At 39.3% G+C, this 23,212-nt stretch overlaps 1 protein-coding gene across 2 annotated transcripts in view; it reads right to left on the reverse strand.

Annotated features, from left to right (window-relative positions):
• The window catches only part of LOC140274661 (semaphorin-6C-like), a 71,542-nt gene extending 53,305 nt beyond the window's left edge, over positions 1-18,237 (reverse strand). For both annotated transcript variants that reach the window (XM_072370030.1, XM_072370029.1), the window contains exons 1-14: positions 18,021-18,237; positions 17,531-17,645; positions 16,972-17,029; positions 13,529-13,585; positions 13,201-13,302; positions 8,921-9,011; positions 8,442-8,564; positions 7,087-7,175; positions 6,717-6,806; positions 6,485-6,612; positions 4,573-4,704; positions 3,791-3,946; positions 2,015-2,188; positions 1,780-1,920 (exon numbers count right to left, since the gene is read on the reverse strand). In XM_072370030.1, coding sequence (XP_072226131.1) covers positions 1,780-1,920; positions 2,015-2,188; positions 3,791-3,946; positions 4,573-4,704; positions 6,485-6,612; positions 6,717-6,806; positions 7,087-7,175; positions 8,442-8,564; positions 8,921-9,011; positions 13,201-13,302; positions 13,529-13,585; positions 16,972-17,029; positions 17,531-17,645; positions 18,021-18,168 — 1,604 coding nt within the window. In that variant the 5' untranslated portion in view covers positions 18,169-18,237. The remainder of the gene's footprint in view (positions 1-1,779; positions 1,921-2,014; positions 2,189-3,790; positions 3,947-4,572; positions 4,705-6,484; positions 6,613-6,716; positions 6,807-7,086; positions 7,176-8,441; positions 8,565-8,920; positions 9,012-13,200; positions 13,303-13,528; positions 13,586-16,971; positions 17,030-17,530; positions 17,646-18,020) is intronic.
• Positions 18,238-23,212: the final 4,975 nt, after the last annotated feature.

A 23,212-nucleotide genomic window follows, 5' to 3' on the forward strand; every position in this document is an offset into this window, starting at 1 on the left:
ATGTAAAACTTGAAAGACTCAAAATGTCTTTGCTTTTATAGCATTACAGCAAATACTTCCACTCTTAGTACACCACAATGCTTTATGCGTCTGGAAGACAAAACTACCTCCATCTCTGGGCTCTAAATATGACTTTTCCATTTGAACCCGAGTGCAGTGAATGTGGTAAGGACAACGTGTAAAACATTACTGGAAATGTACACTGAGATGAAGATTAGATGTACTTCTGTGAAAGTTGGGCCCTTTCGTCTGTCAACGGTACATAGAAATGACAACGACAAGAAACACCCATGAGCTCTTTCCTATTAGCACTACGGTGTTAACGGTATCAAAGGACTCAGTGAAGACGTTGTGAGCACAAAACCGCAGTTCCTTAGAGAGTTATCTTTGCACCTTCTGTTATCAGAGAAACTGTGAAGACTCACTTTATTTCCACTGGTGTCTGTCAATTGGAAATTACAACCAAAAGCAAGCAGCACTGAATCAATATCTTTACTGCAGGCCAATAAAGGTTCATTACTGAAACGGTTACTGTCATATTCAACATCATCATCGACCCAGAATACACTGAGCAAGTGAAGTAACGGTGGGCACTGTAGTTTATGTGCTAAACATTGAGGGTTTTGAAATGATTAAAATACTTCATGTATTTTTAGCAATGTATATTAAAAGGAGAAGTTAATTAAAATATATTAAAGTCAACATCAGTCATCTAAATGAGTCAATTAGGGGTTATTTTACACACTTGACTGGCTAATCATTGCTCTATTATTCTACTGTGGAATTTTCACACCAGCTTAATGAAATCAAGAAATCAGAAAACAGCTCGGTTTTCACCGTGGTCATTTTCACCTGGGAAAATAAGTGTGTGTGTCAGGAAATACCGGGTATGTAGCAACGAAGCTTATGGATGCTAGCTAAAAGTTTCAGAATGTTTTGTCATGCTGAGACGTGCTCATGTTGTTTGAATAAATTCCACCTGTTTGCATAAAGAAGCTTTTTCAAAGAGATACACTGCTTTGCAGTAAATTAACAAAGTGTTAATAAATAATTTAAGTTTTGTGCAGCTGCAATATCTTTCAAGTAGGTTATCGTGGCTGATACTAAATGATATCAATACAAATCTTCCTTCCTCCAGTCTTTGAGAAGTCAACTCTAATGTAGGCAACTTTCACAGTAGTCATGTCATAATTGAAATCCTCATCTTTCTAAGTCCAGCTTGAGTCTATTTTCAAGTCTACAGCTTTAGCAGGAAATTAAAAAGCAGCAAAGATAAAGAGTGTGTTCCCAGTTGAGCATCTTTGTTAATGTCTTTGCATGATGGAGATCCAGCTGGTGGAGGCCTCTCTGTGCCACTGCAGCTGTTGCCACACCAGACTGGCTGGCATTCATTTATCCCACTCAGTAATTAAAATGAGCCTGATTAACGCTGATGTGTGTGTGCACGTGCATTCCTCTCAAGTGATGAATGTGCTCTAATTTCGGCCGTGAGCTCTGTTCCTTTTTGTTCAGATTGTACAATTCAGACTCCCATTTCCCCAGGTAAACACAAGCTTCTACAATATTGATTATGTTTCCAAATTAAGCTCTGTATTTCAATGTTGAAAGAGATTCACCTATTTGTATTTTTGGATGTTTTCCAGAGTTGACAAAATCAGGGTGTGTGGTCAAAGAGAGATACTGCAGAAAATAGCTGCTTTGTCTTGTCTCACTATAGTTTTAATAGGAGTATGAATTGCATGTTCCCAGTTTGAAGAGCTGGTTCCATTACTTGCTTACTTTTTACAGGCTCCGTGTTGGCTGCAGCGGCTAAGTGGCACTCTGATGACACAGCTGGTGAAGGCGACAAACAAGGCATGATGGTCCTTGTCCAGTTCCAGTCCCAAAACCCTCCTGTCCTCCTGACCCTGAACATTGCACCTGGACACAGGCAGTGTACGGATTATCACTGTATAAAGGTGGATAAATCTTTTAGCATTTTCAGACGTCAGTATAGAAATGCCAAAAGCAATACTTTGACGGGTTGTAGACATCTATGTCCTCCAGCAGTTTGGATCCAAAGCTGTCATTTGGATGCGTGCTGGCCAGAACTTTCAGGACTCTGCCATCGTCTGAGCCCAGGAACATCACTGTTCTGTCCTTGTAGGGCCCGGCCGAAACATCCACCACAATCTGGGTCAACTTGGACCTGAGAAAAAAAAAAGGATAAAACAAAATCTTATGCACATTTAAACTAAATCCAATCTAAAAGACATCCACAATAAGAAGAAGCCCTGTTTACTCTGGTCTTCCTTCTTAACTCATCACAATGGCATGAGCCAAGAGATCATTTATTTGGGGTTTAACTCTGATTTCTCGAAAGAAAAAAAATGGTTTCCAAATGGAATAAAGAAAGCGATACCTGAATAAGTGAAAACCTTACACCATTAATGTCAAATTCTTTTAAAGGAACTGCTAGGACGAGAACTTTCCAACTCTGGCACTGACTTCTGCACCATCAGCTTTTGTTACTCTCTAAAACTGACAGCCCGATAGCAACTACTCTGACTTTCGTACCACTTACACATCAACTCTTGTCAATTTTTCTACGTACAAAATAATGAACATCCAAAAGATAAAGAAACATTTTTTTTTTGCTTTTTTCCCTGCTTTTCAGTGTGTCTGAATGAAGCAAATATAGAGAGCATTTGTACAATGTAGATACTTTACTTAATAGGACTTTTGACTGGTTAAATTCCATGAAAACTTGTTAAGGGCCCCTGGTTTTCTGCCTCAATGTTTGTGTTAATCCATTACATAGACTTTTTTCCACTTTATCCCCATCAGACTGCCTCAGACTGATGTTATATAACAGAGAGAGATCTGCGCTACCCTTTGGACAAGAGCATCATCATTATCTAGGTCAGCTCGGACCTCTCCAGCACAGAGGCTAATTTGAACATGGAATTAAGAATCTCATTCCCCATTTCATACTTGTAATTACAATCCATCAAAAACTCATTTAAAACCTGCAGACAAAGATTAAAAAGGTCAGATTTTTAGAGCAGCAGTGGAAGAAGGAGACAGAGCAAGAACTTCCTGTGAGCCGACGACTAATCATAGCTGATACTGATGATTATCCTCAAGGCTTCTGGTCAGGATGGTGGATTCACTGCCTGTCTGAACTGCTGTAATTTCCTAACTCATCTCATCTATGAGAACACTTCACTCTCTCCAATTTCCTCTTGACCTTTCAGATTTCTTTCTTTATTGTAGTTTAAATGTTTTCCCTGTGAAATAAAGCTGTAATTCAAAGTGAATTTAAAAAAAAAAAGTAGATAAATCTATACATGCAGATGCAACGACTTTATTTAAAAAAAGATCAGAGTCGGGGAGCTTTTAGTTATATATCAAATGTATGTTTAAACCTGCAAATTGCTGCTAATCTTGTGCAGCAGGCTTCGTCCCTTCTCCAAGCCGTGTGTTAAGAGAAAAAACTTTCATGTGGCAATCTACATGGATGTAGCAAAGTTATAGGCATGATTTGGATGATGTAATAAGGCAGCTCCGCATGTCTTGTTTTCTGTGAATCTTTGTAAAGATCTAAAAAGAACTTTTTTATAAAAAAAGAAGAATTAATTTATGTTTTCCAGAGTTAACAAATAAAAACACATCTGTCCAATATGGTATTGTCTTTGCACTGAGTTGGTACTGATAGTCTCCTTTGTCACCTTTCCTCGGAGCAAACTTTGAGTTAATCTTGACCTCCCATTGTGCACGTATTTTTGTTTGACGACATGCTGTATGATACCTGCTGGACGTCCTGGTGAAGCAGGGCCGGTCGTTGACAGAGGGGATGGCTTCATCCATCAAAGGATATGACTTGATGAAGGTAAGCATCTCATCTGGGAACTGAACAGACGATTTGTAGTCTGATGCTGGACCGTCGCCTGCACAAGTGCCTGGCCTGAAAAATAATGATAATAACGGTCAACAACATTGTCAGCTTCAAAAGATGGGCAACAGAAAGACATATGTTAAGTAACTAGGTTTCTGTACAAACTTTATTCCAAAAGAGTTGGGAAAAGTTGAGCATAATGTTCCTCAACGTAATACAATCAAGATTTTGAATATTCAGTTATGTACAGTACATAATAAACTGTAAAGATTTAGTGAATCTGGTGACATCTCCTTGTGCAGGTACACAGCTGGAAATTAGCATTTAATGCTTATGATTTTCCAGCTGTCGCGCAGCACTGCATTATCAATGCTATGATATGATTCTGTCATGGAAATCACTGAATGGGCAAGGGAAAGCCACCATCGCTACTGAAAGGTATGTATAGGCTTTAGAAGAAGAAATGCACATTTTGAGATGTGTTGCTGAAATTCAAACTGAGCTGATGTCTTTCATGAAATAGTAAAACGTCTCACTTTTGACTTTTGATGTTTTCTATGTTCTACTGTTACTATAATATGGGTTTATGTGGTTTGCAAATCACTGCACTCTGTGCTTATTTACATTTCACACATCATACCAACTTTTTGGGAATTGCGATTGAAAACCAGGATTAATTTACACAAACTCGTCACCTCGGTCTGGGAACCTGTTCATCTGGTACTGGAGTCCAGGCGGAGTCACTGGTCCTCTGTTCTTTGAACTTCCCGTTGAAGACTTTCTCGATGTCATCCATGTAGAACGCACACACTGCTGAGCCTGGGATACTGGGAAGAAAAAAAAAAAGGATTAAGCAAACTACACTGCAAATCATTCTGGCATAATGTTCAGTGACTGAAAAGGGATTTTGATACTGCACAAGTTAAGTAAGCTCAGAGGACATGAGACCTCTTGGGCAAAATGCTCAAAGATGCACTTCCTCAATAAAGCAAACTGGAACACCCAAACCTTCAAAAATCTGACTGCTTTAAAATGAAAAACCTTGACGTAAAGGTGACAGCCACAAGAACATGACCTGCAAGGTTTTTCTTTCCCCAGTCCTCCCTGTAGGAGGACGTTGGTGGAAGGTGACTTGATGAATCACATGCAAATTAATTTAATCATCCCAAGGAACTGCAAATGGAGCTTGTTGGTAAATTAAATTCTAATCAAAGTCAGTCAGGAGATCTTTCCAGTCAAGAAAAGCTTTCACTATCATTGTTTTCTCTTTGTTCAGTGAAGTTATACTTTTCAGCTCTTACATTATATAACTCATTCTGTGGCAGCCCTCATTATCTGCCGTTATCTCGTCTAAATCCTGCGAGTAGCTGCTACCAGAGAATGCTGATGGGCAAGAGCTACTGTGCCTTGGTCAGAAATAGCTCGAAGCTTGGCAAGATGGATTCTGTCATAATCATGAAAAAATCTCAGGCATCAAACTCTCTCACATTGTAAAGGCCACAGAGCTCACTGCTGATTTTCTGTCTCGCAGCAGAATCCACATAGTAAATTCTGCCCTTATGTAATCTAGACTGAAAGCAAGCAAATAGAGATGGTACACTGGAGACATATGGACAGAGGACTGACCCCTCTACTGCAACACTGTCAGTGCAGGAATTCAAACACTGAGTAGAAACTAATGAGGTCAGTAGTCTCCTGGAGTATCACAAGTACTTTGAAGAAAGAGGGAAAGGCGGCACATAGAATAATAATATGGTAAGAAAAAGCAAAAGCAGAGTGGAAATAGATCAGTAGTCAAAGGGAAAAAAATCTGCATTTTGCATAAAAACTTAAGTAAATGCTGTGTGAAGACCATCTTTCACATCATAATCAATGACCTACATATTAACAGAGATCAAAGTCTTACATGAACTCGAAAGTCAGGTCTTAAGAGTAAAATTGGACATAATGTCCTCACTTTTTGCCTTCCATCAGTTACCTCACTTGCCCCTTTTAACAAAATCCCCCTCTTTGTCCAGATCATCACATTCTCCTCAAAAGTACACAGCCATTTAGGTTTTTTATTTTCCAAAGATGCTCTTGCTTTCTTGAAAAAGTTATTATGAATTACGTTTTCTCTTATCCATAACTCTGCATTAATCTCTTACTTTGCAAACACCTCCGATAATTTTCCAAAGAAATCTTTATCTATAGCATACTGTTCAGTTCTGATTAATACTTGAACTTTTTTCAAGTTAGTCCTTACAATTCAAATGTATGCCCACTGCCTCAAAGTTGTCTAGTTTCCAAAGCAAAATAAACTCCATTTGCCAAAATACGTGCCAAAAAGTTTCTCCACAGCATTTATTTCGGAGATTTCACCAGAGAACATCTTGCTAAAATGAATATCGGCGCTCATACCATAACCACTGTTGACAGATGTCAAAAATAACCTATCCACAGATGGTCATGTGAATACTTGCAAAAGTACTCAAAACCACTTTAATGGTAACTACCGTTGCAGTGAGTCTGTACAACCCCTTTTCCCCCTGGAGGATACTTTCCTCTCGAAAATAACCATGCGGATGTTGAAAATTGACTTATTTCAAAGTCTGAAACTCTAGTTACCTGTTAGCCTGAGTGGTGAACACTCCAACGACTGCAGGTCTTTGGTTGATCTGCAGCACGTTGGTGAGAGACTGAAGAATGTCAAAGTAGAAGAAGGAGTCTCCAGGCACCGAACAGTTCAGCCGGGCCTGAGCACAGATTGTCAGCGTTGAATGGACACAAGACACACATAAGTTAAGGAGGCTTTGCTCCCATGTGACGTAGAGTTAGGGTTAGGGTTTCTAAATTTCACCTTTAGAAAGGAAGTCCAGTATCTATCCAGAACTCTGGGGGAACCTCCGTTGTCATTCTTACACACCCGGGCAACTCGAGAAAACACCACCTGGTGACATATGAATGAGGGATGTTGAAGTTCAGCAAGAGTCAGAAAAGACATTTTCCCCACTTTTGTTTCCTTGGAAAAATGTTTGGCCAACCACACAAAGAAAAAAAGCATCTTACAAAGTGATCTTTATTGATCAGTATGAACAGGAGAGAAAATCACAATCTAACAGGTACCAGAACTGTGTAACGGAAGATTTAAAAACTTTAGGTTCTTTAGAGTCTTTAAAAAGTTTCAGGAACTCCTTCACTGTTGGAAGAAAATGTTTACACCACTGTACCTTGCCCAGAGCAGTGTACTCCACAGCGATCTCGCTCAGGAAAAAGTAGACGTAGTTACCGTAGTCGATGGCATGCAGGAAGTGTGGCTCTGCAGAGACAAAGGGATAACGATCATTTGTTTTCTCAGTTTTCAAGGTAAAAATCTCTTTCTCCTCTCTAACATTTCACCATCAGCCTGTGCTGTTCAACACATCCCTGCAGCCATCAGGTGACAGAAGTCTGCTTTTTTATGCTTTTCTATTATCAACTCTCTACATTTCCAAGAATACTTTTCAGAAACCCACAGAGAAGAAGTTATGCAGGCTGTATAAGACCTCTGAGCTTCACTTAACTGTGCTCTGATTGCACAGGACTGAACATAACACCAAATACATTTCGAAAGTCCAGCGAGTTCAATGAGTCCACTTGATGCTCTCATTTGGGATGCAAGAATAGAATTAGTTAAGATTTTGGAAAGGAGTTGTGCATTATGCAAATTTACAACTAGAATTTGGCATTGATGTTAGAGAATTGTACATTACGTGTGTTAATCCGTAAAGGCACATTATGAGTATAACAATATATCAATAAAAGGAACAATTTAACTTAAAGTAAAAACTCTATGTAAAACCTAGTATGTGTCTTTTACTGGGAAATAACAGAAAAGTCATGCATTTTAATTGAAACCATCTAAAATAAATTTAATTGTAGCTAAAACTGTGGCTTTGTTGTCATAACTTAGCATAACTTATCAAACTGATGAATGTAAAATAATTACTAAACAACACAAAACCTTTCATTCCTAAGCTTAGAAAACATACTTTTTCAAAAGGTTATCTCAAACTCAACTGAGAGCCATGTTGTAAGGAAGTAGGTGTGTGTAGTTTGACCTAAGAGCTCTCTAACCATGCTACACTTTTCGCTTTCCTATAGGCTCTGTGATTCAGCACCTTCATGCTGAAATAAAGTCATATTTACTACAACAAAAACATAGCCTGAGATTTGGTTTCAGCAGGTTTACATCATAGTGTTTACAGTGAAGATCTGTGAAGGCACCAGAGGGGAAGATACAAAGCCACTGCTGATGTCTGGAGTCAATAACTACACAGAAGACTGCAGACCACTGGTAATCACTGCTATTTGTTGTTTAAATGACTAAATCTCCTTAAAAATTCATTTCTATACCAATACCATCTTGCTCAAATAAAGATGAGAGGTGGCACTTTGATCTTCTCTGACCAATAATTGCGTAAATGTTTGGATGGAGTCGACTGTAAGTATGACGAAGCTGTAAAACAAAAATAACTCATGGTACCGGAGCTAAACATACATCCAGTCATGACAGGATCATTAGACTCATGTCTCTCTGATATACCTCGGAGCCACTTGGAGTCATATTTGACGGTCCTGAGGACGGGTCGGCCATCTCCCAGGCTTCGGTAGATGACAGCATCGCTGGCCAGAAAATCTGTCATGGTGGCTGAGTAGAAATCTCCTCCTGTAAAACGACCACATGTTGCCATGAAATTCAGCTCATTAGGGAAGATTCATTGAAGAAATTACTTTGAAAAGACATCTTAATATTCAATAAGTAATTACATCTATTAGAGTCCTTTTATGGTCTCAAGATAAGATGAAACTTCTGAGATTGGAAAAACAATCTATAAATTCAGTTTAGTTTCATAGTACAGGCCTTTGGCTATTTTTCAATATATGTATAATGTATTTTTCCTGCAGAGTCGCTAATATAGAATACAATAAGCTCTGTATGTATAAAACCGTTACATGAAACATTAAACAAGGTTTCTGAATATTCCTTTTACGAGCCTGTTCCCAGAGTTAAAGGAAACTCACCAGCAAAAAGCCCAACGTTGGACTGGCCGGACTCAAATGGACAGCGAGCCTGACCGACCACCTCCTCCCCAACTTGCTCCAAGGAGGTCATCTGAGAAGAGAAGGAAGAAAGTTACACATTTTTCTCATCGCCAACTTCCTAATCTCTTCTGTTTTTTTGTTTTTTTTCTTGTCAATGATTTTAAACTTTGTAATTTATGGAGAAATAAAATACAAAAATACTATTCACAGCTTGTCCGAACAATACTGCTCATCCGCTGGTGTCACTCATTTCATGTTAGGGTTCCTGAACCAGTAACGCACTGATCTAACGCTTGATCTGTTTAGACAATGAAGATAATGTTGACAGTGCATACTGGCTCAGTTCTGAAATAAGAGGTCACGGTTTGACCCGCATGAAGAGAAAGCTCATTATGTTATGCGTCTCATTCAGGACAGAATATGGACATCGCTTCAGGCTAGTGAAGGCAAATGTAGCTTAAAATTTTGCTTCTGACAGCTTTGAAACCCACACTGATACTGTTGATGGTTTTATTCGGGTATGTCAGTTAATTATGCTGCTGATAATGTTGTAGCTGCGCTGATAGTGCTCTGATAATCTTTCACTGTCAGCCCCGCAGCTGTGTCGATAGCACTGTGCTCTGAATACGTTAGCTGAATGGCTAACGGGGAGTTTAGCCTCCTGGAAGGCCTCATAAATACACCTGTCTGCTTTTTTTCTCCCTTGGGAAGCTGAGTTCGTTTCCAGCTGCAAGTGCTGAACTCTCTGACCTTTCTGCCAGCCTTGCTCGCTGTTTTTAAATCGTCTACTATGCTTTCACCGTGACACGTGACGAGATTCTCTGTCTCTCATCCTCAACACGTTTTTACTTTCCATCATTTCTTAACTGCACAACTCAGTAGTTCATTATCAGTATTATCAATATTTATCTCTTATGTGTCACATCAGCGGTCACATCAGCAAGTAATTCCAATCAGCTTGGTCGTCTGCTGGTGGACAGTAGCTAGTTGGTCGAACAAGAACCCCCAAGAGGACTGGGTTTTTTTTAGACAACACTGTGTTTATAACAATCTACTGCCCTGTTTAAATACCATTTTAAGTTTCCACAATTATGATGCAGAATAACAACAGAAAGCAGCTGCCTGATAAGTTCTCTATGGTTTGCCTCCCCGTGGCCTCAATATTTGCACTTGTGCAAACCTTACCAGAATGCTAACTTTTCAGGATCAAAGATCTTTGCCTTGATGATTACGCGTTGTAAGATTTTGCTCTTCCCATGTGTATTACAAGCCATATGATGACTTATGTGTAAATAAAAAAGGAAATCTATCTAAAAAAAGATAAATCTGTTAAAAAAGTATCAATAATATCTGAGGAGTGTATGGACCTGGAAGAATGTACATTGAGTGTTCTGGAATTTACAAATAAATGCAGAGACAGTGTAACAGTTAAATCTGTCATTCTGCATCCCACCAGTAACCCTTAACCAGAGAGGTCAGGCTTCTTGCTGATGCTTTGTGATGCTGTAAGCAGATGTGAGGGTACCATAATACCCCCGCCGAAGATGCCGAATCCAGCCTCAAAGAATGAAACTCCTCATGTGGCCTTAACCCTAACAGCCATGAAATGTTTTAAGTGGCTTGTAATGAATCACTTCGAGTCATGCCTCCAAACCAATCTGGATACGTTGCAGTTGGTTGACAAAGTGACACTAGTGCCAGGAGCTAACTGACTTTAGCCCAGCATTTAACACTATATAGCCATAACACCTCTTTAAAAAGTTGTTTCTGGGTGTGTGTCCCAGCATGTGCAGCTGGAACATGGACTTTTGATGGAGAAATGGCAGACAGTTAGAGTAGGAATATCTAAATCAACAATGTCGCAAAGGATCCCCACAAGGTTGTGTACTCTATAAGCTCTTCACACTGCTGATGCATGACCCTGCTGCATGACCCAACTCAATATCTACCATATCGTTAAGTTGGCCGAAGAGAGACCACAGTCGTCTGCCTCCTTATCAAACATGATGAGTAGGGCTTTAGATGGCATAATTTCTCCCTGAGCATCAGTGGTTCCAAAGTGGAGAGGGTTTCACAGCATCTGACAGCAGAGCCGACCTCCAGTGACAAGACCACAGCTGTCACTGAGGGGGTACAACAATACTTTCATTCTCTCTGCAGGATGAAGAAAGTGGATAGACAGGACAGTGAAAACTGCTAAGAAGATTATTGGCATTCGTAGGAAATCCACATAGAGAGCTGCATAAACAGAGTATACGGGACCATAAACTCCTCTCATCCTACTTGATTGTGTACGCACAATCCAGGCATCAGGGGCGTAGTGCTATTTGTAGTACTAGAACGCACCCATCGGTGCCGATGTGCACACATGCCCTTAACGTGCACAAACAAATCCTGCTGCTTTTTCCCTACGCAATGTAAGAACTGTTGGTGTGGTGGCAAAATGACAGATATGAATCACCTTTTCTCACCTTTAGTCTCCCATCGATTAGAAGTTGGTGAGGTGCAAATGTTTATTCATGCACAGAAAATATGTTTGTATGTTTGTCTATTGTCAGTGACATACAATAAGTTATAAGAATAGCCACAGCAGTTGAGAAATCGCTCCATAAATGTATCAACATGCTAATAAGCTATACAGTCATTATCGTACATTGACAGTCTCTGTTGTAAAAAAGTGGGAGAGCGATGTTCTGGTAGCACCAACTATAAGAAGAATAAGATAAAGGACTACTCGGCTGTTAAACTGTTTTCCTCCCTGCAGCATTTCGACTGCTTAACTGGAGAATGTGAACTGCACACAGAGGACTGTTCCAGAAATGTTCTTTTTTTACGTGTAAATCTTTTTTACAGGGCTCTCAATTATTATTTTAGTTTTTTATCTTACTGGCTGGTGCACAAGTCAAACACAATATTTTGTGGAGCAAAGAATGACAAATAAAGGAATCTGAATGTGAAAGTAGCAGATAATGTTATATCTGTCTTGACAAGGCATTACCCCAAGTGTCACGTATCTCCTTTTTGATCCAAACTCTTGAAAAAACAAAAGAAAAGCTCATCATCTTCAGGCAAAAAGTGCTGTTTTTCTCACCATGGAAGTTTCAAAGCATACAGCTTTTCTGCTAAACGGGGTCATCAGCTGTCAATCAAACTCCCAGCTCTGCTGCAGCATGTAAGAAATGCGCACAGCCCCAGAGCAGCACCTGAGATTGTGGGTTGCTGGAGGTGTTCGGTGCTTATGAGGCATTTCAGAGGATGTGACACTTTTAATTATTCAAGGGGAAATATTTTTTGAAGGTAGAAAATTACCTGATAAAGTTGGAAGTCTTTAAAAATAAAAAATAAAAAAATTATACGAAAAAAAGAAAAAAATCTAATGTCTCTGCCATCTGCCTCTCATTCACGCAACATTAATTAAAGTCTTGTTTGAATCCTTCGGGAGAACATAAAAGAGACCTCTCAGTTAATTGATCTAGGTATTAGCTATAATGACTTAGTCCATGATTTTGAACAATTTCATCCAAAAACAAAATAAACATTTAAAACATTTATTACCAGAGGCCACGTACGTGTGCGGATCTCTGTCAAGGCTGGTTTAAGTATTAAAAAAGTAAATGCATCAACATACATAGTCCTGTATGTAAATTTGATCCAAGTAAAAGCACGTAAGTATTAGCGAAAAACGCCACTTAAATTATTAAATAAAATTACTGGTCTGGTCCATCTCATATTGAGATGGGTTGGTTTAACACTAATTAAACTCAAATCAAAAATTAAAATCAAACAAATTAAAAGTAAAAGAAGTTGTTTTTAAACACCTGACCGACTCCATATTGTTAACACTACATTTCGTAAGGTGTAACACACTGTTTCATGATTAATAAAGGCTTGTATATTGCTTTTACTTGTCAATCTTTAGGGACCAATTGTCTCATAATCCCTTTCATGTCTGGAGCCAAATAAGTGGCAGAAAATAAATAAAACATTACGTGGACCAATGTTTGCGTTTTCTGATACATCAATACTTTTTAAGACTTCTTCACAGCCTGTAGATATTTCCCACCACTGTAGCTTGGAAGCTGTCAATATGTATTGAGCTGGGAAAGAGTTCTCACTCAACGAGTAAAAATGCCTGAATGCTAAAAATGGGGTTGTTTAATTGACCTTTTAGTGAACAGGCAGAAGAAAAAAAGACAGTTATCTTACTGTAATGCTGAACAGCCTCATGTACATGTAAAAACCAGTGACTTAACGTGTACCTTGTAGTTTCGGCAGGTTGGGTTGAAGGCATTGGTACCGCAGGTGAACAGCGTCTCATCATTTCGGGGCACCAGGACTTTGACATAGTTATAGCACTCGTCCTGCAATGCAACAGATTAGGAAGTGATAAATAGTTGGTTTTACAAGCATGAAAACAAAGCTGCATGAGTCTTTCTAATTGAATCCTTAGTGACCATAAGCTCATATCAAAAGTCTGAATCCAGAAAGAGATCCTAGATGAGATTCATCATTAGCGAATCAGAGGCATCAGGTGAATGGAAGTAGAAGAGAAACAAAAATAGAGTCACTGATGGAGTTGAAACTCACGCTGTTCTTCCCTCTGACCGTACACTTGCTGACGTCCTTGGACCTCCACGTCAGCTTCTGAAACACAAGAGAAAAGTTAGAGAAAGGAAAAATGTCGTTTTACCGTCGGTGTCTGATGAAGAGCGTCGCTGTTGAGAAATGACAGCAAACAGGTGAGGAGGAAGATGAGACAAATGTGACTCAATCAGTGAGCACTCTTCGAGGCGATGGCTAAGATATACGTTGGTACAGTTGATGAACAAAAGTGAAAGACAAATGTGTTGTCTGGACCACAAAAACTAAATCAAACCAGGCTTAAGGGTTTTCTAAGTTCTAAGAACCAGCGGTAACTGTGAGTAAGTAAGTGTGTTCATTCCAAATATCACAACATATTTGGGATTGTTTTTTTTAATCAAATGTGTGATTCTATAAAGTATTTTCCACTCCAGATAACGTTACCTTTTTCAGCTTACCACATCATCTACAGCAAAAGGACACTCTCTTGTCTTTGATATTGCTCAGCTCTACATGTGAGGTAATGGGAGCTTAGAAATCTCCATTCACTGAAGAGATGTGACTAAAATATCAGAAAAAAAACTACAAAGAGGACATGGGGTTAAAGAGCTACCTCACACCAGCTAAAAACCTCTTAATCCTATGTCCTTGCTGCAGTGACGTGCAAAGTAGACGCATACACTGCGACATCATTGTCAGGCATGTTTACAGGTGCCAAACAGAAACCTTTAGACCAAGAACGACCACGATCGGGCTGACTGAAGCTCTTTGGGTAGAACGGTTGTACTCCAACCAGAAGGCCGATGTTTTAATATTCATATACTATGCCCCGGAGGTGCTTTGTGTGAGATTGTGAAGAAAAATAAGCAGTACATAATGCAAGTAGAATGCATATTGTGTAGGCGGAATGTAGGTGTGGACTGTTAACCTTCTGTAATATTGCAAAATGTAATGTGTCCAAAACAGAGACGGACCAGAGTTTCAACACAAATTATACAAGGCACATAATACAGCCACAGAGCTCCCAAAACGAGCTTGGTTGTAAACTGTCTTTTTGCTTAAAGTTATATCAGACACAAAATTCCCTCATCTGAAAGATAAAAACACTGAAGTAACCCTTCTCATCAATTTTAAGATCTTTGGAAGAGAGTTTAGATCTATTTCATTGTAAAGATGTGCTCTGCTGGTCATTCCCCTGCTTTTTAATCAATTAATTCATTATTTCATGTACTCGAAGGCACTGCTTTCTACACATACATGGTTTGTCGGCAGAAAGTAGACTTTCATGGAAAAATCTTGCGTTAAAGAAGCTAACCATAGGGTTGTGTGTAGACGTAGACTTCTTCATACATGCTTTGTCATGAAGCAATTAGTAAATTTTGTTAAAAGAAAACAACCTGAGAAGTTAGATTGCCTAATCTTTCATGGGAGAAGGTTTCCCCAAAAGCATTTCACACCTTATACAAAACAGCTTTTTGCTCATCTACACCTAGAGGCGATTAACGACATTATATCGGACATTCTAACATGCCACTGTCGAGGCACATCAAACACACCATTACTTTGTAATAAACAGAAGGCGGAGCTTGATTTTTAAGGCTGTAAATGTGAGCCTTTAAGCCAAGCCAATTGGTCGATGGCATAGAAATATGGCAATGATCAGCTCAAACATTAAAGTCATGTTTATAGACAGACACCACATTTTCCTGGAACCTCTGATCCGAGTTGACAATGATTGATTCAGATAGCTGATTTTTACATTTGTCTTTTATATCTAATATGAAATGAACATGGAAAAAAATTAGTTGCAGAAAGTTTCAGAAGAAGATAGAATCTGTGACAAACTGCATAAGAATGTTCAAGTAAAAATGTAAAACATGAGGAGAACATGGATTCATATTTAATTATTAAAAACCTGTTCTAAAGTAAAAAGATATAGAGAGGCTGAGATACAGAGCAGGAAGCGATGCAGGCACTGAAACTGCTGAGGTCGAATCGTTGATAACGAGTGGAACAACTTACATCAAAGAGCTCCTATAAGCCCACCATCCCACAATACACCAGGAGGCCCATTACTGTCAGAAGCCACCCTGTAACCTTTTCCTTTTGATGAGGGGAAGGTGTGCAGATCAAAGGAAACGTGTCCTTTGTGCTGCCTCACACATTACAAGCTGTAGTTTTGTTCTTCCGCCCTGATATTTACTGCGTCTATTGTGCAAAAAGTAAAAAGGTTCTTTTGCAGCGTTGTCAGCTGTCACGTCTGATACTGTTCTCTGTGATTGTAGGGAGGGATACTCGCGTCAGACCAAATCCCAGAGTGAAGTTGCAGCACGGACAGGAATGTTCACTGTGAAATGTGAGCGCACACAAATCTACCTGTGTCAGAATCACTGTTTTCACTTAGCAGCAGCTAAGCAGGATTTCTAGCGTGGCTATAGTTGCTGTTCTGATAATATTTGCTGCACCACGACAAAAGAATGAGATCTCAAACTGCTGATGATGTTCAACATAACACACAATTACAGGTGGAGTGCCACATGTCTCTTTCCTTGGCACACTTCTACTCATCACTTCACCAAACAATTCACAGGTAACGCCATAAATTTTTACTAAAAGTATATAGCAATCACCACTTCTGCCAGAGGCTAGGTATTCACTATGATATATTCCAATGTTACCCATTACTCCCTAACTAAGTCTCTGAGATGATTATATTGATCTGGCCAACATCATTGCAACTATAAAAATATTGTGGAGTCTAACTGGCATGTCTGTAATAGATCATTAGATATCAGGTATTCTGCCTCACCATTACTTAACAGTTAAAGCTTGTTTACCATTGTGTTTCACACTTTATCAAATCAACTCAATGCTAGATTGACAGGATACTGAATGGCAGATGTTCCAAAACAAGGCAGAATTGGTTTACGGCAGAGATGTCCACATCCGGTCCTAGAGGGCCGCTGTACTGCAGGTTTTAGATGTTTCCCTGCTTCACACTGATTCAGACTTTGGACATCCCTTGTTTACAGCATCCTTAGCCCTTAAACCCTTTTTAGCTTCGTCACTGTGCTTCCAAATCCCAGGTATTTGTTTCCTGAGCGAAAGGGTACAGTCAAGGATCTAAAGTGTTACAAAATTCCAAAAAATGTATATAATTAAACTAATAAATGAGAAAATAAATTAAAAAATGTAATAATGTAGTTATTTTCAGGGTGTTTGAATTATATCTTCAAACTATATAATTATACATTGAATTGTTTCCTTAACAAAGTATTTTCCGCACCACCTTAAGTTTAGAGCTCAAAGGGCAGCAGCTACAGGAACCCGTAGGGAAACGCATATATAGCCTACTCGTCCTCACACTTGAACTTTTGATGCAGACATGGTTGTGTTCTCTGGAAACAACAGATCCAAAAATAAACTGTTTATCATATAAATCCACTCACCAGCTGCGGGACAAACTCCTCTGAAGCTGTCGTCAGGTTCACAGCAAACACATGATCCCTGGGGAGTTCAAAGCACAGAGTGAGAGCTCACCGTGCAGCTTCACACCTCTGAACATTTAGTGGATTCTGATGAACGTACTGCTTCAAACTCGCATTTGGCTGTTTGCATTTGTGCAACCCTGTTTGTATCAAATCCAGCACTAAACTAGTGACCTGTCCTGCCAAGTGTTAATGGGGGCAGCGGTATTTCATTGTATAGATGTTGGTTTTATATTCTAGCTTTTACAAACACGATTCTAGTTCTCAGCATTTTTACTATATTGCCAGAATTTCAGTCAAAACCTGGGCTTCACTCGCAGTGGGGTCAAAGATCAAATGCAAAAGCACAAAGAGAATTCAAATCTAAACTACAGTCAAATGAAATTAATGCAGCCGATTTAGTTAAATGGCTTAAAGTCTGAGTATTTAAAAAAATTCTATAGAAATTCTATAGGTTGCTGTTAATAGAAATACAGTATATGATTACATTAGAATTGTGCGTGGGTGCGTGTTTACTGACCTAGCTGCAATGTATAGCATATGATTAATCCGTAGCATTCGCTGAAAGTCCAGACCCAGACGCAGTGTGTCGTTGTCTTGCAGCAAACCCTGAAAACCTGGATAGAGGTATGACTCTGCAAACAAACACAAACAGCTTTGTGAATTTCTACAGAGAGCTTGTTAACATGATTGTGGCAACTCAGACCCAACACTACAAATAGTGACAGTTATTAAAGATACCTGCCGTTTCACAAGGGACATCAATACATTTTCAATTTGAATATAATGTGTTTTGTTAGTGCAAGTCTATTTTGTAAATTGAAGACTAAAAAGTTTCACATATGTCCAGCAAGATGAAGGAAGAGTTCATTAGTACTACTTGATATGGCCAAATTAAGAGGATAACTAAGTAAATAACATTTTTTATAAAAAATAGAAAAAGAATTGTACAGATAAATGCAACAGCGTCATTCATTACCAGAGAAATTCAAATAAAGAGATGCACTCACGCTCTGAGCTGACCACGCTGAGAGGCTCCAGGTCTTTTGGGAAAGACATGGTTGAGGCTGACTCACACAGAAAGCAGTCAGAAAGAAAGAGCAGCAGCAGCAGCCACAACACCGGCCGCCACGGGGACAGCCAACTAGTTGGGGCCATTTTGTAGTACAGCTCAACGAAGGATGGAGGGTAGTAGGGGGGTGGTGACGTCAGCAGGTCATGGCGAACATCCGCTGTGAGGACACAGAGAAAGAAGAGAGGGTAAGACTCTGAAAAGAAAGGTGAAAAGCTATAATGTGTTCAGATCTGGCTTGGGCCATCCTCTGCCTGTAGCTATAAATTATGAGGAATTAGCATTTAGCCTTGCAGATAGCCCTGTATTAACCTGCAAGGCCACAGAGCGTAACATGCAATCAGTTGCAAGAATTAGCATACTGATGGCATGTTTATGTCAAAGTTGCCACCACACACAAACACAGGCTCACACACAAATGCACACTGAGCAAGATCAAATTTAGGGCTTCACAATTACAGATAACTGATTGTGAGGAGCTGGTTCAGTGCCGATGAGTGAATCGGATCAATGATCAAATTCAGTGGTGCCGCAGAGTCAAAGCTTCACTAAACCATCATTGTTGCTTGCTCCATCATCAGTGTTATCCTATACAAAGTGTTTCAAAGACTAGTGTTAAGACCTCAATTATTTTAGTTGGTGTTGAGCTCATTTGTCCTAAAGTTGTGTTTTAATAAACTGCTTTAATTAGTTCTGCTTTCTATCTCTAAGTAATTAACACTTTACTAAAACCTTCGGCAAGGTCAAATTATTCCATCTCAGAAGACGGTAAGGTAACAACAAACAATTACTTTCTAAAAGTTTATCTAATTTTCTTGTTTTTTTTCCATTTCTATTATCTTATCTGGTCCTTGTTTTTAATCTAAAAACCTATTATTACTATATTTCAGGTTATTAAACAACTTGTTTTTGCCCTGGGCTTCCCTTCAGGTCATCCCTGCCATTGCCTTATCCCTGCTATGCTCTTATCTTTGCCTTCTCTTGTTTCTTTACATTCACAGTTTGTGAAAGTTTCTTATGTTCCCTTCTAACACCTCCTCCTCCCTCATCCTTTACTCCTCCTCAGGTTATATCATGCAGTGACAAGGCAGAAAAGAAGAGAGCATGACGGGGACACGCTCTCCTTGCATCCTCTCTTTCATCACCTCCCTGCTGTCGCATCCTCACTGCCCTGATTTGTTATGTCATATAAAGTGACAAATGAAAAGGAGAAAGGTGGTCCCTGAGGTGGCAAAGACTACTTTTCCTCCTTTTTTTCCACTGGTCTGGGAAAACATTTTTTTAAAAATAAGGAACTGTCACTCTATTGTCTTATTACTTAAAATTTTCCCTTCCTTACTGTCTCATGTATTTTGATCTGAAACATCATCCATGGCTTCTTTCTCATTTCATCCTCTTCCTCCTGATCACCATAAACCATAGACAACACAATCTAGTCTTTACTCCCTACATTTCTCCATTATGAAACTGTGAGGTGGAGGTGAAAGGGAGCTACAGAGGTGTTCAGCGACGAACATGTGTGTGCAATTACGTGCATACATGCTGATTCTGTTCTGTGTAGTTCATAGTGATGCAATATTATTGCCCTAAACACAGGAGTTTGACTGAAACTGCTCTCTCTGGGGAGCAAAATCCACAACAATCCTCTGTTCAGTTAGTATGACAATGCCTCGAAACAACCACAACCAGACGGATCTTTTTTTTCTTACAGTTTTGCACCTTTGGTGAGACGGTTTCTGTTATGCATTGACTGCAGGGAATCTTGTAGTGGAGCTCCAGGACTTCAAATGTTTGAGGAAAAGGCAGCTTGTGCTAACAAACTGTCTTTCACTCCTCCTCTTGACAGTTTAGCTGAGCACAGTTTATTGTGCGTTCCTTTGGCAATCATTGACACTTCTGATATCAGAGGCACTGGTTTAGAAATCTTTCACATCACTACAGTATTGGGCCTCATATCTGATGAGCTCCTGCTGAAGTCTGAATACACCCACTCTTTCAGTTAACAAAAGGGCCATGTCAAAAGTTAACTGATGGCATGTCTTCCCCTTTAATGAGATCATGCTGCGTTGAGGCACTGTTTGTGTACAGTAGACAGCCCAATTCAGTTATATTATGGCAGTAATCTTTCAGCTAACGAAGGCCTGTAAGTCCCCCGTAAGGAAGACAAAGTGTTGAAGAGACTGAAGAGGTCAAAATAAAAGAAATGTTTGGATCAAAATCAGCACGTCCGCTCACGCAGCACATCAGGGCTGCAGCAAAGGACCAACACTCCCGTTTTATCTGCAAGAGATGAACTGTCTGTACACTACACAGTCCATGCTGAGGTGATCAGGATCATACTGATAACATATTTATACTGAGAAATATGGATTATTTACAAATACAAATGTACAAATTACAAATGTTCTGTTTTGTTTTGAGGTGAGCACATTCTCACCATCACATTCTTCCTTTATAAATACAAGTTTGTGAGCCAAAAAGGTGCACATATGGTTTTTTGTGTCAATGCATCATTTTGGCCCTGGGCTGATAAACCACTGGAATACTACTGTGTGACGATATCTGGACTCAATGAGATGACGTTACAAGTTTCAGAATAAGACTGGTCTGGTCCAGAAGACAATCACAGGATTGGAACCGGTTTGATTATTCCCAGCATTTAGTAAATAACACCAAGAATGATCCTCATTTGTTTTATACAAATTGTGTGAAAGGTAAAACATCAGCAGTATTTAGAGGAGAGACGTTGGGTGAGTTAAAGTAAGGGATTTAAGTGATTGCAACTTCAGAAGTGATGGAAACTGTGGACGTGTGTGTGGGGGTGTGTATAAAAGAAAACTGTTAATAAATTAGGCTTGGGCAAACCTGAGGGATTTTTCTTTTGCCTTTTGCTACCAAGCAATGAAAATATGAAACAAGTGACCAAGCACTCTTACATGAGTCACGGCTCTCAATAAGAAAAGCCAATCAAAAAGGTCTGTGTGGGTGTGTGTATGTGTGTGATTAAGCGTAGGTGTGTGTTATTCCTCAAATCGTTAATTTGCTGCTCGGATCCAAAGCAGCACTGATGTCACTTCTCATTCACTGAGACAAGGCTTAGACAAACTACCTGCTCTAATGAAAGACTAGTCTCACAAACACACACTCCAAAAACACACGCTCAGAGCTCACCTTGGAGAAAAGACGGCCTTGTTTAAGCCGACTCCTAATGTAATTTACACCTGGTTAGGAGAGTGGTAGAGGCATGAAAAGATCACAGCTGGCCTATTACTCTACAGTGTGCAGGCTGCCTGTTCCAGCGTGACATGCACCTTTGTTCAGGTTTTGGACCCGTCCCTCGCAGTGATATACAAATCAGTGTGTATGCAAAACATCTGAAATCAAAAACATTTCAAGTGGCTAATTACAGGTACATGTTGCTCAATTGCTTCTGCCTCAGTGATCAACAGTGTTACTACCTCCAACGATGCAAGAGCCAAGGCAGAGGTATGAGATCTCTGCTAGAAATACTAGGACACATTTCATTAAACTTGGTGATTGGGAAAAATGGGCAAAGAAAGATTCACTTTTGTTTTTAAAATTGGAAAACTGAGCATTGTACTTGGGTTTCTGAGTACATTTATTTAATTTTTGCAGTATTCTTTATAAAAATTTTCATTTCAAAGACTAGCTCTGCTTACAAGTTGTTAACTTTTAACAGTGATCTGGATCCATATTCTAGGTTTTGGAACATTTTGATTAAATCTTGGTGGAGTTATGCAGCCTCGTACTACTTGTCCAATTCATCTTCAGTGATAATAATACATGTGTTTGAGCTTAATCTGTGAAAAAATAAAATAAAAATCAAGAGCTTTTGTAGCTTTACACACAGTACAACACTAGGGTCTCAGTTTGACTTCCTCTGCTTGATATTCTTTAGACAGTAAAAGTCCTTCTTTGAAGCTTTAAAGCAAAATTGTGACAATAATCACACAATGTAGACACCTGATCCCCAACATTTTTAGTATGTGTTGCTGTCATCAAGTAATCAATCAAATCAATGAAGCTTTTGTATTTCTTGACCTTGTCCAAAGTTAAACACTGAGGATGAATGAACAGCACAGGACCTACACCAGGAATCTACACCAGAAAATGAAACAACTTGAGGGTAAAACTTATAGGTGATAAGAGGGGCAAAAATAAAAGCTGATTTTATGGTTTGATTTCATCCAGTAAATCTATTTGTAGATTTGTCTGCCTCAATCGTCTCTTTATGATCAGCTCTGTCACCTCGGGCTGAAACTTGTTTATCCCATCAAACACATGTCGATATGACCATTAAGAGCTTCTTAAAAGAGTAACTAATTGACTCGTTTCAGACTGCAGGAGAACTAAACACCGCACAGACTGACTGATGGGTCTGATTTGATTTCATGATTACTGACCACAGGCTTGTTCTTTGCTCTTTTCTTTGGAGCTTTAAAACGAGAAAAATCCGACATTTCTACAGTTTCCAAAGGAACCACAACACCATCAGAACCCAAAGGGTATAATTAAAGCTATTAATCTTTTTATCTGGAAAATAATATTTATTATGTCCATGTGAAGATTTCACTCTAATGGGCCATTTTAGAGTTTCTTCCCTCCATCCCTCTTTCTCGGATTGTAATCTTTCTTTCCTTGTTATCTTCTTTTTGTCTTTTTTACTCTCCTCTGTGCAGTGCCCTGAAACTTTTATTTCTTATTTCACCTAATTTGCCCCTGTCACATCCAAACTATTTCGTCATACCTGTCTGGTGATTGTCAAAAGGCCCTGTTTTTCCTTACACCAAAAGATTTTCAGGCTTTTTTAAAATTTTTTTCTTTACCTGCAGAAAACCCTTCCTCTGCTTCTTGCCCTTGCTTGTTTTCTGCAGTCTGAACATAATCGTCAGATTGCTTGCTCACACAAACAATCTGTCATTTATAAGTCAGAACTAATGCATCACGAAGGGTTGAAACAGGAGCTCCAGTCTCTGCTGTGTTTTACAGTGATTTATATAAAAGGCCAATATTAAGATTTGATCGTAAATCTGATCTGGTTCGGCTGCTGCCGTCCTCCCACCAGACGGAGTTTGATCGATTACACATTTACTTCTGGATTAATCAATA

The sequence above is a fragment of the Leuresthes tenuis genome, unplaced genomic scaffold (assembly GCF_036924035.1).
Source record: "Leuresthes tenuis unplaced genomic scaffold, fLeuTen1.0.hap1 SCAF_18, whole genome shotgun sequence".
Lineage (NCBI taxonomy): Eukaryota > Metazoa > Chordata > Actinopteri > Atheriniformes > Atherinopsidae > Leuresthes > Leuresthes tenuis.